The following is an 18,151-nucleotide window of genomic DNA, read 5'->3' on the forward strand; positions in this document are numbered from 1 at the left end:
AGTTGAATAGAAGGGTAGTGGGGACTGCCTCCCCCCCAGGCCCCATGCGAGGTGAACCACAGGACCTGTCACCCCATAGACAGCGCCACCAGGCACCAAAGACCCAGCTTTCCTGCATCTAGGCGAGTGCTCTCTGGGCCCCCTCTTGCCTGGCAAAAGAGTAAGGAATTCTGGTTCTAGCCGCCTGTGGCCATAGCTCATCCTTCTTTTTCTTTGGTTGCAGGACAGAGGCCTGCCTACCTCTGAACCCACAAGTTGAGAATGCTACTCTGGCTCAGAGAGCCTGGAAAGGGTGCGTCACCCCCAGGCACCAGAGAGCCAAAAGGACTTTGGACCCTACACAGCCCCCATAGTGACCTTAAAAGCAAGTGCTGTAGAGGCCAGTTTTTCTCTCACTGGCATCTGGCAGGGATGACTGCTGGCAAAAAAAAAAAAATGAACAGAGGCAGGCCCTGCCTTCCCCAGCATACCTGACAAAACTCAGGAGAGCGAGCCTCTACACCATGAGGCTCTGTGAAGGGGGACTGCCCCCACCCCCAACTGCTTAGAGAGGGGCAGGCCTAGCCTCGGGCCACCTGTTCTGGGAAATCCTCAGACGCAATACTGCAAGCTGCAGACTCCCCTCCCCCAACCACAGGTGAAAGCAGGGGTTTTTGAATCTGTTGCTGGCAGTGCTGATCTTTGGCTGGGACAGTTCACCTTGTTATCCCTAACCTGATGCTGGCCCAGGAGCATCACCCACCTGGAGGTCCTGCCCTAGCCCACCCAGCTTAGAGAAAACAAGGCTGTGTGGGAACCCCCATAACATGCAGCCCTGAAAGGGAGACTATGTGTGAGAAAGGCCATAGGGAAAAGCAGTGGCTCATTTAAATAGTCAGTGGTGGAGGTGGCGCCTGTGGCTCAAAGGAGTAGGGCACCAGCCCCATATGCCAGAGGTGGTGGGTTCAAACCCAGCCCCAGCCAAAAACTGGAAAAAAAAAAATTAGTCAGTGGTGAAGGGGAGTGGTAAGCTCCACATCCTAGGGCCTCTGGATCTGATTCTTTCCCATCAGTTTAGTTTCTAAATGGTCTTAAACTCTTGCTGGGTGAGTTGCTATAACAACAAGCTGCTGCATCACTTTGACAGGCTTTGTAAGGGGAACAGCGAACTCCATACCCCAGGGTCCTTGAAACTGTGATCAGCCAGCCTGTTTTAGCATCCAAAAGGCCTCAAAATCCTATTAAGTAGGCTAATTCTAGCAAGCAACTGCTTTGCTCTGGCAGGATCTAGAAGGGGTGGGGCCAGCTCTACATCCCATGACCTCTGAACTCGACATCAGCTCCTCAGAACAGGTATCCAAGTAGTCCTAATAAGCTACGGAGTAGTTGACAGTACAAGAAGTAGCCACTTGGCACCAGCATGCCCTGGAATATAAGTGGAGATACCAGGCCACCGGGATCAGGCAGCCAAACACCCCTAAAACCCACTAAGCAGCTGGTGGAACTAACAGCTGCCACTTGGCACTGGCAAGTCCTAGAAGGGGCATGGAGAGCTCTGCATTTGGGGACAGCTGGTTCCATCACCAGCCCACATGGCTCAACATCCAAAAGGCCCTAGAGCCTGGTGAATGGCACTATTGCTGGCAGATGGGTGTGCCTCTTAGTTGGCCCAGGCTCTGGGTTCCAGTCTACACCTGCCACCTAGGAGCTGCCTAAGGGAACACAACAAGAATATGTCTCAACAATTTAGCACCAAACATTATAGCTTAAAATTTATTTTAAATTTGGGCGGTGCCTATGGCTCAGTGGGTAGGGCGCCGGCCCCATATACCAAGGGTGGTGAGTTCAAACCTGGCCCTGGCCAAACTGCAACAAAAAAATAGCCGAGTGTTGAGGTGGGTGCCTGTAGTCCCAGTTATTCAGGAGGCTGAGGTAAAAGAATCACCTAAGCCCATGAGTTGGAGATTGCTCTGTGTGACACCATGGCACTCCACCAAGGGCGATGGCAATAAAGTGAGACTCTGTCTCTACAAAAAAAAAAAAGAAAAAATTAAATTTAAAAAATGTAAATGGCCAAAAAGATAAATAGAATTGAAGAAAAAAAATCAAAAAGGAGTCCAAAAACTGTCTCAAGAAATAAGCAATAAGCAAGGGTCGGCACCTGTGGCTCAGGCCCCAAAGGTGCCAGCCACATATACCTGAGCTGCCGGGTTCAAATCCAGCTCGGGCCCGCCAAACAACAAGGATGGCTGCAACCAAAAAATAGCCGGGCGTCGTGGTGGGTGCCTGTTGTTCCAGCTACTTGGGAGGTGGAGGCAGGAGAATCACTTGAGCCCAGGAGTTGGAGGTTGCTGTGAGCTGTGATGCCACAGCACTCTCCCCAGGGTGACAGCTTGAGGCTCTGTCTCAAAAAAAAAAAAAAAAAAAAAAAAAAAAGAAGCAAAGCTGGCTCGGTGCCTGTAGCACAGTGGTTATGGCGCCAGCCACGTACACCAAAGTTGGTGGGTTTGAACCTAGGCCAGCTAAACAACAATGACAACTCCAACAAAACATAGCTGGGCCTTGTGGCGGGTGCCTGAGGCCCAGCTACTTGGGAGGCTGAGGCAAGAGAATCACTTAAGCTCAAGAGTTGAAGGCTGCTGTGAGCTGTAACGCCAGCACTCTATTGAGGGCGACACATCGGTACTCTGTCTCAAAAACAAAAAAAAGAAATAAGCAAAACTAAAGACAAAGTCACCACGGATTTGGATATAATTGGGAAGGACATAACAGAGTTTAATGAACTGGAAGAAGCAAAGAGTTTCAAAACATAGGAGAGAGTCTCAACAACAGAGTAGAACATGGAGAAGAATGAATCTTAGAACTCAAAGACAAGACTTTTGAACTAACTCAATCATTCAAAGAGGCAGAAAAGAAGAGAGCAAAAGCAGAACAATCTCTTGGACAGAAGTGGGATCACACAAAATACAAAAACATATGAATCATGGGGATCCCTGAAGGAGAAGAGAGTCCTAAAAGCATTGAAGCTCTACTTTAAGACATCATTGTGAAGAATTTCCCAAGCATTGCAAGAGACCCAGAAGTACAGATACTAAATAGTTACTGAACTCTAGGATAGCTCAATTCAAACAAAGCATTTCCTAAACACATTGTAATTAACTTGACCAAAGTCAAGATGAAAGAGAAAATTCTTCAAGCAACCAAATATAAGCAACTTCTTACCTACAAGGGGAAAACATTAGTGACAGTGGAGTTTTCAGCAGAAACTGTACAACCCAGAAGAGAGTGGTCACCTGTCCTTAACCTTCTTAAAACAACTCTTAGTTCAGAATTCTGTAACCTGCCTGTCAAACCTGTCAAACATAAGTTTGACATTCAATGGAGAAATTAAGATTTTTACTGACAAGCAAACATGAGGAAATTTGTCACTATAAGACCAGTTCTGCAGAAAGTACTCAGACGCGTTCTATTCACTGACCATCACAATGCTCCACCACCAGCAAAGTAAGGACACCCAGAAACTAGAGGACAAAGCCTAGCTTCTACAATGGCCCAAGTGATAAAACCAAGCAATGGACTGCCACAAAATAAGTCAAACAAAATTTCATCATACTTATCAATTCTATTAATAAATGTAAATGGCTTGAATTGCACACTGAACTGGCACAGGCTGCCTGAATGGATAAGAAAGTGCAGGGAACTATATGCTGTCTTCAGGGAATACATCTAACCTCCAAGGACAAAAGACTCAGAAGGGTTGGAAAACAATATTTCAGACAAATGGAAATGAGAAAAAAGAGGAATCACCATCTTATTTGCAGATATATTGGGCACTAAACCAACAAAAGTAAAAGAAGACAAAGATGGACACTATATACTGATCAAGGGACTGATACAGCAAGAAGACGTTTTAATCCTAAATATCTCTGCATTCAACTTAAATGCTCTCAGATAGAGAAAACAAACCCTACCTGGTCTGAACAACATGATAACCTGATAACTTGCAATACCATAAAAAAGTAGAGAATTCAACACCCCACTGACAGAACTGGACAGATCTTCCATGCAGAGAATAAACAAATAGGCAATGAACTTAAATATAACTTTAGAACAAATAGGCTTAGGAGACATATACAGAACATTCCACCCTAATAATACTGAGTATACATTCTCATCAGCTCAGAGATCATTCCCCAGTATTGATCACATCTTAGGGCACAATTCAAACCTTAACAAACTTAAAAGAATTGAAATTATGCCTTGTATTGTTTCAGACCACAAGGCAAAAAAGGTGGAACTCAACCCCAACTAAAACTTTTATCCCGACACAAAGTCATGGAAACTAAACAACCTTATGCTGAACAATAGCTGGGTCAGGGAGATAAAGAAAGTTCAGTGCCTGTAGCTCAGTGGTTATGGTGAAAGCCACATACACGGAGGCTGGCAGGTTCAAACCTGGCCCGGACCAGCTAAACAAAAATGACAACTCCAAAACAAAAGAAAATAGCCAGGCATTGTGGCAGGTACCTGTAGTCCCACCTACTTGGGAGGCTGAGGCAAGAGAATCGCTTAAGTCCAAGAGTTTGAGGTTGCTATGAGCTGAGATGCCACAGCACTCTACTGAGGGCAACACAGTGAGACTCAAAAAAAAAAAAGGAGATGAAGAAGAAACAAAGATTCCTCAAACAAAATGACATGAAGCCACAAGCTTCCTTAGCCTTTGCAGTCCTAAAAGGAAAATTTATCACATTAAATGCCCACATTCAAAAAACAGAAAGAGGGACCCCTTCCATTGTATTGGAACCTTTCCTGTCCTCTAATAAACTATTACTCTATCACTTCAAAAAGAAAAAATAAAAAAACTCCCAGGCTGGTCTTGAACTACTGGCCTCAAGTAGTCGAGGCCTTCCTGTGGCCTTCTGGAGTACTGGGATTACAGGAATGAGCCACTATACCAGCCCAGATTTGTATTCTGTTATGAATTAGATCTGCAATTTGTTCAGAGGTGGCAGACAAGGTGCTGTCTGATTTTGAGACATGCTTTAATTTTGTATTAATGAGTTAATCTTTAATTCCAAAAAGAGAACTGCTGATTTAATATCTAGAATTACACCACATATTTCTACCCCATTTTCATATTTCTGGGCATACAGTTTTTTGTAGTAATCAGTGATGATCTTTTATATCTCTGTGCTATCTGTTATTGTTTTCTCCTTTTACATTTGTGATTGAGGTTATTAGAGATCTTTTTCTCTTTCTAGTTAGTCTGGACAAAGGTTTATCAATTTTATGAATCTTTTTATTTTTTTTGAGGCAGAGTCTCAAGCTGTCACCCTGGGTAGAATGCCATGGCATCATAGCTCTCAGCAACCTCAAATAGCTCATCATAGCTCTCAGCAACCTCATAACACCCAGCTATTTTTTGGTTGTAGTTGTCATTGTCGTTTGGTGGGCCCGGGCTGGATTCAAACCCACTAGCTCCAGTGTATGTGGCTGGTGCCTTAGTCTCTTGAGCTACAGGTGCCAAGTCAGATTTTATGAATCTTTTCAAAAAATTAACTTTTTGTTTTGCTCATCTTCTGAATAGTTCTTTTGTTCCTAATTTCATTTAATTCTGCTCTAATTTTGGTTATTTCTTTTCTTCTGCTAGGCTTGAGATTGGATTATCCTTCCTTTTCCAGTTCCTTAGGTTGTTCACACTTAATCAGAAAGAATTAGAATTCCTGAATAGGCCAATTTCAAGCATGGAAACTGTAACAATAAAAAAGCTTCCTTCCAACAAAAAAAAGTCCTGACCATATGGTTTCACACCAGAATTCTACCAAACCTTCATAAAAGAGCTCTGTATCTATATTGTAGAACCTATTTCAAAACACAGAGAAAGAAAGAACTCCTTCCTAATTCCTTCTATGAACCAAATATCACTCTGATAACCAAAACCAGGAAAGAATCCAACAACAAAAGAAAAGTACAGATCAATATCATTAACAAATATATCAGCGGGGCGTGGTATTCATGCCTGTAATTCCAGCACTTGGGGGACTGAGGCAGGCAGATTGCCTGCGCTCACAGATTTGAGACCAGCCTGAGCCAGAACGAGACCTCTCTAAAAATAGGGCATGTGTGGCAGGCGCCTATAGTCCCAGCTACTTGGAAGTCTGAGGCAAAAGAATCACTTAAGCCCAGGAGTTTGAAGTTTGCTATGAGCTATGATGCCATGGCACTATACCAAGGGTGACACAGTGAGACTCTGTCTCAAAAAAATATATATCATTAACGAATATCAACACATAATTACTCAACAAAATTCTAGCAAATAGAATATAGTTACATATTAAATAAATTACACATCATTATCAAATGGGCTTTATCCCGGGGATGCAGGGCTAGCTCAAGATGTGCAAATCTATAAACATAATTCATTATATAAATGGAGAAACAAAAACAAAGACCCTATGCTCCTCTCAGTAGAAGCAGAAAAAGCATTTGACAAAATTTAGCATCCTTTTCTGATAAGAACAGTTAACAAAACAGGCATCTTTGATGGGACAAATTGGTTAAGATGGGACAATTCTTAAACAGACAGAAGCCATCTACAACAAACCCACACCCAACATCATACTGATTAGAGTAAAACTGAAAGCCTTTCCACTTAGAACTGGAACCAGACAAGAACATGTACTGTCACCACTACTATTCAACATAGTGTCGGAAGTCCTAGTGAACGCAATCAGGCAAGAAAAGGATCTCAAGGTTATCCCGATGGTAACAGAGGAGGTCAAACTTTGGCTCTTTGCTGATGATATGATGTTTTACTTAGAAAACACTAGGGACTCAACCATGAGACTCCCGAAAGTGATCAAGAATTATAATAACGTCTCATGACATAAAATCAATATCCACAAATCAGTAGCCTGCATATACACCAGTGGTTCTCAACCTGTGGGTAGCCACCCATAGGAATGTATTAAAGGTCCGCGGCATTAGGAAGGTTGAGAACCACCGATACACACCAACAACAGTCAAGCTGAGAATAAAATCAAAGTCACAATACCCTTCGCAGTAGCTTCAAAGAAAATGAAATACCTAGAATATACCTAACTAAGGATGTGAAGGAGCTTCACAGAGAGAACTAGGAAACCCTGAGTAAAGAAACAGCAGAAGACAGTAATAATTGGAAGAACATACCATGCTCATAGCTGGGAAGAATCAACATTGTTAAAATGTCCAGGTCCACCCAAAGTGACCTACAGATTTAATGCAATCCCCATTGAAGAACTAGAAAAAACAGTTATTCATTTCTTATGGAACCAGAAAAAAAAAAATTTTTTTTAGCCAACATGATTGTAAGAAATGAGAGCAAATCTGCAGGTATCACGTACCAGACTCAGGTTCTACTGCCAGTGTATGGTGATCTAAGCAGCATGGTACTGGCACAAAAATAGAGATACAGATGTATGGAACAGAATAGAGAACCTAAAGATGAAACTGGCCACATATCACCACCTAATCACCAATAAACCAAACAAAAGCATACACTGGGGAAGAGAATCCCAATTTAATAAAAATGATTCACTGGAACATGGGAGGAAAACAGTACAATTGACATTTGGATTTATTTTTTAAAAAGTAAGAGAAAAGAGGAGGAGGAGGAGAAGGGGCACAGAGAAAGAAGGGACAAGGGGAGGCGAGAGATAGGGGAGAAAAGGAAAGAGAGGGAAGAAGAAAGGAGAAAAAGAGAATAAACTTTGTCAATATAATGCCAATAATATCTGGACCAAGAAAGGTAAACAAATAGGCATATACTGAGGAGTTGTGATATACTTAACACAGTGTAATAAATACAGTGTAATAATTACAGTGTAATAAACTGGACATTTAAAAATTGTTAACATGATAAAGTTTATGTTATGTGTTTATCATAAAAACATTAGAATGGAGAAAATATATTCAAGGCACTTTGCTGTAGGAATTGTGACTACCAGACATGTTAGAAAATGGAGTTCAAGAGAGAAATCACATGCCTAGTCTCACTCAGTAAGGTGTAGACACACTGAATGAGGGAATCTTGGTCAGGCAAATTAGATGTTGCATTTCTTATATGGCATTTTCCCCCTTTATCATCAGGCTTTAGTGTGAAATAAAGGATAGTTATCTGTAAAAATTTATACATGTGCATTTCTTGGAGAGTTACTTTTATCTCCTATGCTGCTTCTACCCTTATAAGAATTTACCTTCCCTACTCATTTATAAAATAAATGAATAGAATGCTGGTTATACTACAAATAAAAATTTATACCACATAGCTCTCAACAAAAAAATCTAAGATTCTAACAAAACAATTTATTGTTTCCCCAGAAAAATCAGTTACTTTGAGGTTCAGCAGCCTTTAAAGAGTTCTTTGTAATAATTAATCCATTAAAAATGTTTGGCATACTCAATTATATTTTAAACACCTTTTTTTTTTTTTTGTTTTCAAACAAAAATAAAATCCTGAGTCACCTTACCAGCTGAACAGACAACTTCTTAGACACATCTTAATATACTCCCTCTCTTTTGGAGGTTAGACATTAACAAATGATCAACATGTTATAACAGAATCATAAGACTGACAAACAGACTGTTTGTGGCAATAAGATACCAAATTATAAATAAGACCTAATGCCATACAACGCAAGGGCTAAATCCTGCTTTACGATCTGTAAAATTTAGTCAAACAGTTCCTTTTTTTGCTGGCATGGTATCACGTGACAGATGACAGATTCTCTTTACTTAAGCATTCCTTCTTCCTAGGAGTTTAGATAAATCTTAACAACTGCCACCTAAAGAATACCTAAACCCACCCATGGTTTTTGCCCCCATTTCAAGATGTCCCCCACTTTTTCGGGATGAACTAATACATCTCTTCAGGGCTGTATCTCCCTGAAATGGATAAAGCCAAACTGTAACTCAACCACCTTGGATGTACTTTCTCAGGAACTCCTGACATTGCTTCTCCCTGGGCCGAAGTCACTCATATTTGGCCAGAATAAACGTCTTTAAAATATTTCACAGAATTTGGTTTTTTCCATTAACAGTTCTATATATTAATGCTCAAGTCTTACCTTTTCTGGTAAAAAAAAAATTGTTATTTTGCTAAAGAAATAATAGCAATGACATGTAATAATCATTAGATACTAAATATAGCAGCCTCATAGAAAAAAACATATGACATGCTTACCACAAATAAAACATTCAATTTATGTTTCATTCCTCAATTTGGAGATACTAAAAATCATTAACTATAAATTTAGAAAGATAAAGACAGAAAATTCATAGGTCTTATAATTACAAATATTATCACAAAACAAAAATTACTGAAATAAAATATTTTGGTTTCCTTTATAATATGCAATAAAAAGCAAAGTATGGATTTCTAACTGTTAGCAGAAAAAGTAATTTTTTTGAAAATTGCTATTGCTTAGCTCATTGTCAGCTTTAAAAATTATCCATAATAACAAAATAATTCAGAACTCTATGAACATATATCTATACTATAGTTTTAGCTAATTAGAAAAATCTGATTCTTTGTTAATATTTGATGTGGAATTCATAGAGAAAATTAAGTTTAATTAAAAAATAAATTAATAATTTGTGTACTCTAACATTTTTGTTAAGAATTCTGACCTGCCAAGCTAGAGTCTAATAAAAATCATCATCATTTTCTTAAATGACAAAGCCTAAGTTATATTTAAATATCATATCACTAAAATAATTAGTGCATTCAGTATATAAAAGACATGTAGGGAGAAATGTAATTTTTTTCATAATGGTTCATGAGACTATTATTGGAAAGAAAATTAAATTAGAATAGATAGCAGAACAAGGAAAATAAATGATGATTTTCAAATTACTCTCACTAACCTTGTGAAAACAATTTTTAGAAAATAAATGTATAGGGGTTCTAAACATGTATTTCATCTCCAACATACAATATTTAGACATTAAATTTGTCAGGAAAATGACATACTCTAGATTTGTCAATTTTCATTCACCAAGTTTAAAAGTTAAAAATTTGACTAACTCAGATTAATTCTTCTAAAGCATCTTATTTTATTCCCTTCATCAATAATGTATACTAATTATGAATATTAATTAATGCAATTAGTCTCTTGGGACAGCATGGTTCTATTTAGAGGTAATTTAAACACACAAGGCTGCTTATCTATACCCTCAAATTTATCAGGCTGATTTTCTGTTTTCAGATCTGCTCCCTCTAGTTTTCCGTGAATCTACTTCATTAAGACTGCTGCTTCTTTTTTTTTTTTTTTTTGAGACAGTGTCTCACTTCGTTGCCCCTGCTAGGGTGCCGTAGTGTCATAGCTCACAGCAACCTCAAACTCTTGGGCTCAAGAGATTCTCTTGCCTCAGCTTCCCAAGTAGCTGGGACTACAGGCACCCGCCACAACACCCGGCTATTTTTAGAGATGAAGTCTCACTCTAGCTCAGGCTAGTCTCAAACTCATGAAATTATGCAATCCCCCCTCCTCGGCCTCCCACAGTCCTAGGATTACAGGCTCGAGACAGGGCGCCCAGCCCCAAGACTGCTGCTTTTTCACCACTGCCTTCACATCTGTCCCTTCCTCACTCTCTTTTTCTACTTGTCCCTTTTTAAACTAGATCAGCTTTGGAACCAGTAGGACTTTAGTGCCATCATTCAGCAAATATACTTTTTTTTTTCTGGTTAGCAAACTGACAAATCACATCATGTTTTTTGTAAGTACGCATTCAGTTACTTTCATGATCGTTTTCAGAATGCCTTCTGGATTCTCACAGACAGATAAGCACCATATAACCTGGGTGTGAATACATCCAGCCCCCCACTAAGAGGTTAAACATACACATGCAGATAATTTTTGGTCATTTTGATTAGTTTTTACTTGGGATTGAATAAGTGGTAGGATATAGTTTATGATGGTACTTATGATAGTACATGAAAATAATTTAGGAAATGGTATTTTTGCTCCCAAACAACAATTACTCTGAGTGTTTTAACAAGAATCAACCTGGACTTTGAGAAAGGTTCTTTTCAGCAACAGTGGTTGGAACTGAGATTTGAGAGATGGTTAGTAAGAATGCATTTTTCATTTTTTTTTTAATGGTCATATAGTCCTTTCTTAGCAAGAATTTGTCCATTTTTAACATTTCACATTAACAGGATCAGAGTCTTACAAGAAGACTTTTTTTCTCAGAACATATTTAAAAGGGGCCAAAGTCAACTTACCAATTATTTATTTTAATCTAAATTCAACAGAGCTACAGATCTTACTTCCTTTAGATTTTGAAAGTTTTTCTTTGAATTCAGATATCTGAAGTACAGCCCAAGGCAAATTTCATATAAAATTAGTCTTTTTATTAATCTATACAAAAAAAGACAGGAAATAATTCTAAAAACCAGAAAAGGGATGTTATGAAAATGTTAACACTTAAAATCTTAATAAACAAAGATAAATTTGGCAAATAAGGTAAATGTGCATGTGAAATCTGAAGTGCATAAAGGCAAAAGGTAGAAAGAGAGAAGTTTAACTGAAGACAAAAGGCGGGGAGGCAGGGGCCAGAGAGAAAATCTTGATTAATGAGCAAAATGTGTAGGCAGATGAAAACCAGGCAGGATGGTATGAAGTTTCAGGAGAAACCATTTTAGCCTTGTACATTTTCAGTAGTTTACAGCAGCCAAAGGTGAATTAGGCCTTGGCCTTGTTGAAGCAAGTTGTTTGTTTTGTTTTGTTTGGGACAGAGTCTTACTCTGCTGCACAGGCTATACAGTGCCATGGCATAAGCCTAGCTCATGACAAATGTCAAATTCCTGGGTTCAAGTGATCCCCTGCCTAAGTCTCCTGAGTAGCTGAGACTACAGGTACCCACCATGACACCTGGCTAATGTTTTCAATATGTTTTAGTAGAACCAGGGTCTTTCTCTTTCTCAGCCCAGCTCACCAGAGTACTAGGATTGCCGGTGTGAGGCACCACACCTGTCCCTACACTCATTTGTCTACAAATTTGTCTATGGCTACTTTTATGCTACAAGGGCAGAACTGAAGAGTTGTGAGATGCCAAAGGATCTGCAAAACCTAAATTATATATTTAACCTTTTACAGAAAAATTTAGTAGAACTTTGCTCAAAATTATAAACTGAATTTGCCTTATTAAAAGTAGTAAACATAAAGCATTGAACCCTTGCTGTTAATTTTTGGTAGGAAAGGAGAAGGAACCTGGATAAAAATGTAAGAGAGTCCGGGCGGTGCCTGTGGCTCAAAGGACTAGGGCACCAGCCCCATATACTGGAGGTGGCGGGTTCAAACCCAGCCCCAGCCAAAACCTGAAAAAAACAAAACAAACAAACAAACAAAAAAAGGTAAGAGAGTCCTAAGAAACTGAAGAGACAATTTTAACGAGGAAAAGAAAGTAGAAGCTAGGCTTTTATAATTTCTTTTTAATACAACTGAGCAAGGCCATGGCCTAATGGAAACTATTTTTAGGAAGCATAAAGCATGCAAATATTACTACTAATAATTTTTAAATATTTTAACAAGACAACCACTTTTCTAACCTTCTTTTAATATACCTTCAAAGAATATTCTTTTATAGTGGCATAAAATTCAGCAATAATTTTCTCCTAAATAATGAAGCCAAATTCAAGTTTTTCTTATCTTTTCACATTGCCCACTAATTGCCTGACCTCCCAGCACATGTAGTATATCCACACCCACATCCACACATATGTGCATGTATATGTTGAGTGTAGATGGTAGAGAGGAAAAGAAAATTCATAAAGAGATTAATAATCTTGCTGGGCTTCTCTCTTACATTTATGCATAGGACTTATTTTTTTTTTTTTTTTTGAGACGGAGCCTCAAGCTGTCCCCCTGGGTAGAGTGCCATGGCATCACGCTCACAGCAACCTCCAACTCCTGGGCTCAAGCAAGTCTCCTGCCTCAGCCTCCCAAGTAGCTGGGACCACAGGCGCCCGCCACAATGCCTGGCCATTTTTTGGTTGCAGCCATCATTGTTGTTTGGCAGGCCCGGGCTGGGGATTCGAACCCGCCACCTTAGGTGTATGTGGCTGGCGCCTTAGCTGCTTGAGCCACAGGCGCCGAGCCCATAGGACCTATTTTTTAAAAAACATTTAATTTTTAAAAATTCACTATCAGTATAGAATAAGACCAGTTTTCAGGTACTATATATTAATAACTACATCTCTTTCTCATAATAGCCAAAACTGGAAAACCAATAATAAATTACAAAAACAGGGAGAAGCACCATAAAGATTCTTTTCAAGTCAAGAAGTTTGCTGTTTCAACCTTTATATAAATACAGTATATATAGTTTTAATATTAGAAGGTTTTTAAAAGAAAATACAGTTTCTAAAATATTTACTTCTTATAATATTATGAACACTTAGAAATCCAAAAATCCTAAGGATCAGAATCATAATATGCAAATCATAAAGCAGCCTTATATAAAATGTTTTTCTAGTCATTTCAAGCCATAGTCTGATTTCTGATGATTAGCACTTTATTTGTACACACTTGAAAATGTTAAAGTCTAAGGGGTAGAAAATATCAGAAACAAAGAATTTCGAAGCAACATAATAGCAGAGATAGTTGTCTAAACTGCTAATCATTGTTTTAAATCAAAATTATGGCTTGATTAAAGGAAACTTCTAAATTTTCTATAAATGCCAAACAAAATAAGACTGGCCCGCTTTACCCCACCCCTTCCAAAACAACACAAAGCAAGCTGAACGGTAAAAGCCTATTTCTAAAGCTAATATCTTGCCTGCAAGACTGGGAGGGCTATGAGAACTGAAGGCTGAAAGAGCTTTGGAAAAGCCCACACATTCCATGGAGAATACCACTACCTGGTGGGGGCTAGGCATAGCAAAGTGCCTTCCTGCCAAAGAAAGAAGAGAGAATCTGTATTTGGGATAGAATAAAAACCAGTATTACAGTGTATTTCAAAATAAATGAAAAGTCCAATAGTAAACATAAAAGAGTTAATAAAATTACATTAGATAATTCTAATCACAGGTGCTTTCCATCTTAAAGATTGAAAACAGCACCAGAAACTTTAATACTACATTTTTACCATCAAACTATTTGTTAATGCTTTTAGAAAATGGTTTGTAACAAGAACTTTCTGTGACTAGATTAAAATATAATTACAGTTCAGAAAAGTTACAAGTCAGGTGAATAAATAAAGCTTCAGTCTTAAACAAAGATTAAAAACTCACCAGGCAAAGCTTTTGAATGTGTCTGTTCTATGCTGGGAACACGCGCACCTCCACCAAATACAGCAGACCACATTTTCTCATTTAGAGGATGGGCCACAATCCGAAATAATTCATTACTAGAATGCGTAGCAAGACCATGGATGAAGAGACTAAGATACACTGCTGTGAGAATCTCACAGAGCAAGATTGTAAGTCCTGACTGGGCTTCCTCACCAGAAGAATTCAGAAGTCGAATTAAGTAAGTTATTCCTAGAACAAACAACAAACACAGCTGCTACTTAAACTTTAAAATTTAACATTTTTATTATTTTTGAAATTTTTCTAATTAAGAAAAGGTATCCTATCAGGATTAGAGGCCGTATTTTCTTCCCTAGATTCATAGACTAATAGAGACCTTTATAGGTAATGCACAAATGTTGAACAATTTGTTCAATTTAGAGAAAAACACGAAAAATCTACAATCTGACTTGAATCACATAGATAAGATTTTATTGGCATGTTTTTCTATTATGACAAAAGCAGAATTATTTTTAAAAATTGACATCACAAAACCCTTCTGTTATTTTACTCTAGTGATCAAGGAAATACAAATGTTAAGGAACTGTATGGTTTTTAATAAATCATGAACACTGCACTGGTCCTGATTAGAGCAATATTTAACAATGATTATCATGTGCCCAAACCAAACCAAATCTGCTTTTCACTTATCTAAAATTTTCAGTAAGGCTAAGAAAAAACTCACATATAAAAACATTACTGATACCTGGCCATTGAGCTGGTGATGTATTGGGAGTTACTGCTTCGTCTAAGCTTCCTGTTTTCAAAGAATGTCGATGGGGAAGCAGTATGGTCTGATACACCATTCCAGTAAACTGATTTGTTTGAAATGAACTAAGAGAAGAAAACAATATTTAAATCTATGGTGAATTTCATATATTTCCATTTTTCAAATTTAATTTCTAGGGTATATTTTTGTTTTCTACATCTAAGTAGTATATTCTAGAGTCTAGTGCCATATGAAAACAAAGTTTCCTTTAAGTGTAAATATACACATTTTCTATATTAAAATACATTTGACAGGTAGTGAGTTTATTTAGCGAAAGACACAGAATAAGTGGAAATGAGGAAACTAAATCATTATGACCAGAGTAGTAAGCTTACATATTCGACTAGTTCAGGTTCACTTTTATATTTAATGGCTAACCTTCCCTACATGGTACTATACCAGATGTTATGCACAGAATGAAAACCATAATTTCTGTCCCATGAAATTTATATTCTGACAGGAGGATAAAAGACAAATAATTCTATCATCTTGTTCTTTAAGATGAAACCGATTTGTATTGTACTATGAAGAAAAAAGAGGATTTCATTCAATTTGGGAATTCTGGATGAGCTTCCCTAAGTAAATTACACTTTAAGCCAGGACAAAGTAAAGAGCTGAATAAGGAAAATAATTGTCATCTTGGCATAAATGATAAAATAACTCTTACAGAAAATAGTATAAAGAATGTTAAATCCTTCAGAAATTCCTATATCATACATTAAGTAAACAAATATAATATTTAAGCATAGTACAATTATTGGTTTAAATATATTCTGACTGTCAAATTTCACTGGTCATCACATACGATGCATTTGTAAACAGTTTCTCTTGCTTCACTTTCCAGTTTCAAGATAGCACAGTAACAACAAAAAATCTCCCACATGCTAGAGTAAGGCTACGGAAATCATAGGAGAGATAAAAATACATTGATGAAAACAAAGCCATACTCAATAAGAAAGCAAAGTCTTAGCAGACCGGGTCAAGGAATTCTGGTCGTATATAACCAGAGTGGAAAATAAGGCTACTCATGGAAAATTCAAATACTTTTAAAATCCAACACTCATTGTAAGAAATAACAGATTCATTGAAAGTCTTTACCTGAGGAGGCTGACTTATCAGAAAGGAAAATACTTTATATTCAAGTTTTGTAAAACTCAAGAAATAAATGTTATCAAAACGGAACTATTAAATTCAGTAAGAAATCTTATTCTTTTTAAATTTTTTGAGAGAAAGGGGCCAGAGAGAGGAAAGATGGGGAGAAGGCTGATGGGCTCAAGAAAAGATCTTAAAAATAAAAAACAGAGTTTCTAAAATACAAAGTCTGGCTACAGAAAAGAGGACATTACTGAAGAATGAATCAGTGTTTGGACAATGAGGCTAGGATTTTTCCTGAAAGGAAACAAAAAGAGATAAAGAAAAGCAACACAGAAGAAAGTTAATAGAAAAATAAGATGGACCCACAAGTTCCAGTATCTGTCTAATAGAAAGGAAACAGAAGACAGAGGAGACAATGAAATCAGGGTATTTCAAAGAACTGAAGACAGATATAGAAAGACCTCGGGGTACACCAAATAATATTTTTAAAGACTACATAAATAGGCTCAGCGCCTGTGCTCAGTGAGTAGAGTGTTGGCCACATACACCGAGCGTGGCAGGTTCAAGCCCAGCCTGGGCCTGCTGAACAACAATGACAACTGCAACCAAAAACAGCTGGGCGTTGTGGCAGGTGCCTGTAGTCCCAGCTACTTGGGAGGCTGAGTGAGGCAAGAGAATCACTTAAGCTGTGAGCTACGACACCACAGCACTCTATCCAGGGCAACAAAGTGAGACTCTGTCTCAAAAAAAAAAAAGACTAAATAAATAAGGTTGAAACTTTAGAACATAAAGAGAAAAATCCTGATATCAATTCTTCTGTAACATTTTCTCAATTCCAAGTCCCTAATCTCTCAACTGTCTTCTCTGAACCTTTCATTATTTGCCATTACTGTTTGAATACTACATCAGGTTATGTGTTTATCAGTTGACATATTTTGTCTCTAAGTAGGTGACCTTAAGGAAGGAGACTTTATCTCATTTAGGTTAAAATTCTCAGTGACAGTCACAGTGTCTGACACAATGTAGTAATCAACCATAGGTTGCTAAAGCTGGGTGTGGTGGCTCATGCCTGTAATCCTAGCACTCTCGGAAGCCGAGGCAGGAGGACTACTTGGGCTGTGAAATTTGAGACCAGCTCAAGCAAGAGGGAGACTCCCATCTCTGCTAAAACAGAAAAAATTAGCTGGGGATTGTGGCAGGTGCCTATAGGAAGCTGAGGCAGGAGGATTACATGATCCCAGGCATTTGAGGTTGCTATGAGCTAGGCTGATGCCACAGCATTCTACCCAGGGCAAAAGAGTGAAATTCTGCCTCAAAACAAATAAACAAACAAAAAGGCTGTCAAATGAGTTATTCTTATTCTCACAAGGGTTTAAGATTCATTTGCCATAAAGGCATAAGCTAAAATTTCAAAGATAAACAAAAAAGCACTCAACCCCTCAGCCATGTGCTTTTTTTATTATTTAAGAGTAGACTGCTATAGTATATTCTAAAGTAATAACATATAAAGTAGGAAACCTCATTGGTTACTACAAACATTCTTAAATTTCACAAAAAGATATTTACCTGTAGTTATGACTACCACAAAGGCACTGGTAAATGCAAGCAGAAAGGGAAGCTGCTAACGTGTGCATGACGTACACCTGGAAAAGACAAAACCAAAGTTATTTTAACTGTAACTTTTTTTGAAGTACAGCTTTTTTCGAGACCTAATCTGATTAGCATTCTAAAAGAGATGAAAACAACTTTTGCCTCTATAAACTATTTCCTTTTTATTTCTGTAAAATTCATTTCTACCTAGAGAAATGTCACTGTAGAAAATTTCAAGAAAAAATTATAAAACACACATCCACTGCCTTATTTATTTTTTAATTCACGTTTGTCATTGTGTATAGCTGATTTTTCAAGAGTAAAGGGAAACAGCTGTCAACTATGCAGTAAAGCACTAACCATGCACGGAAAGCAGGCCCTCCAGGGCT

The 18,151-nt window shown here is 38.1% G+C and overlaps 1 protein-coding gene across 1 annotated transcript in view; it reads right to left on the reverse strand.

Moving 5' to 3' along the window:
* Positions 1-18,151, reverse strand: part of DMXL1 (Dmx like 1) — a 157,712-nt gene that overhangs the window by 61,294 nt on the left and 78,267 nt on the right. The window contains exons 27-29 of the mRNA XM_023512698.1: positions 17,739-17,815; positions 15,015-15,142; positions 14,252-14,500 (exon numbers count right to left, since the gene is read on the reverse strand). Coding sequence (XP_023368466.1) covers positions 14,252-14,500; positions 15,015-15,142; positions 17,739-17,815 — 454 coding nt within the window. The remainder of the gene's footprint in view (positions 1-14,251; positions 14,501-15,014; positions 15,143-17,738; positions 17,816-18,151) is intronic.

This window comes from Otolemur garnettii, unplaced genomic scaffold (genome assembly GCF_000181295.1).
Source record: "Otolemur garnettii isolate 467f Iridium unplaced genomic scaffold, OtoGar3 scaffold00030, whole genome shotgun sequence".
In the NCBI taxonomy this organism is placed as follows: Eukaryota; Metazoa; Chordata; class Mammalia; order Primates; family Galagidae; genus Otolemur; species Otolemur garnettii.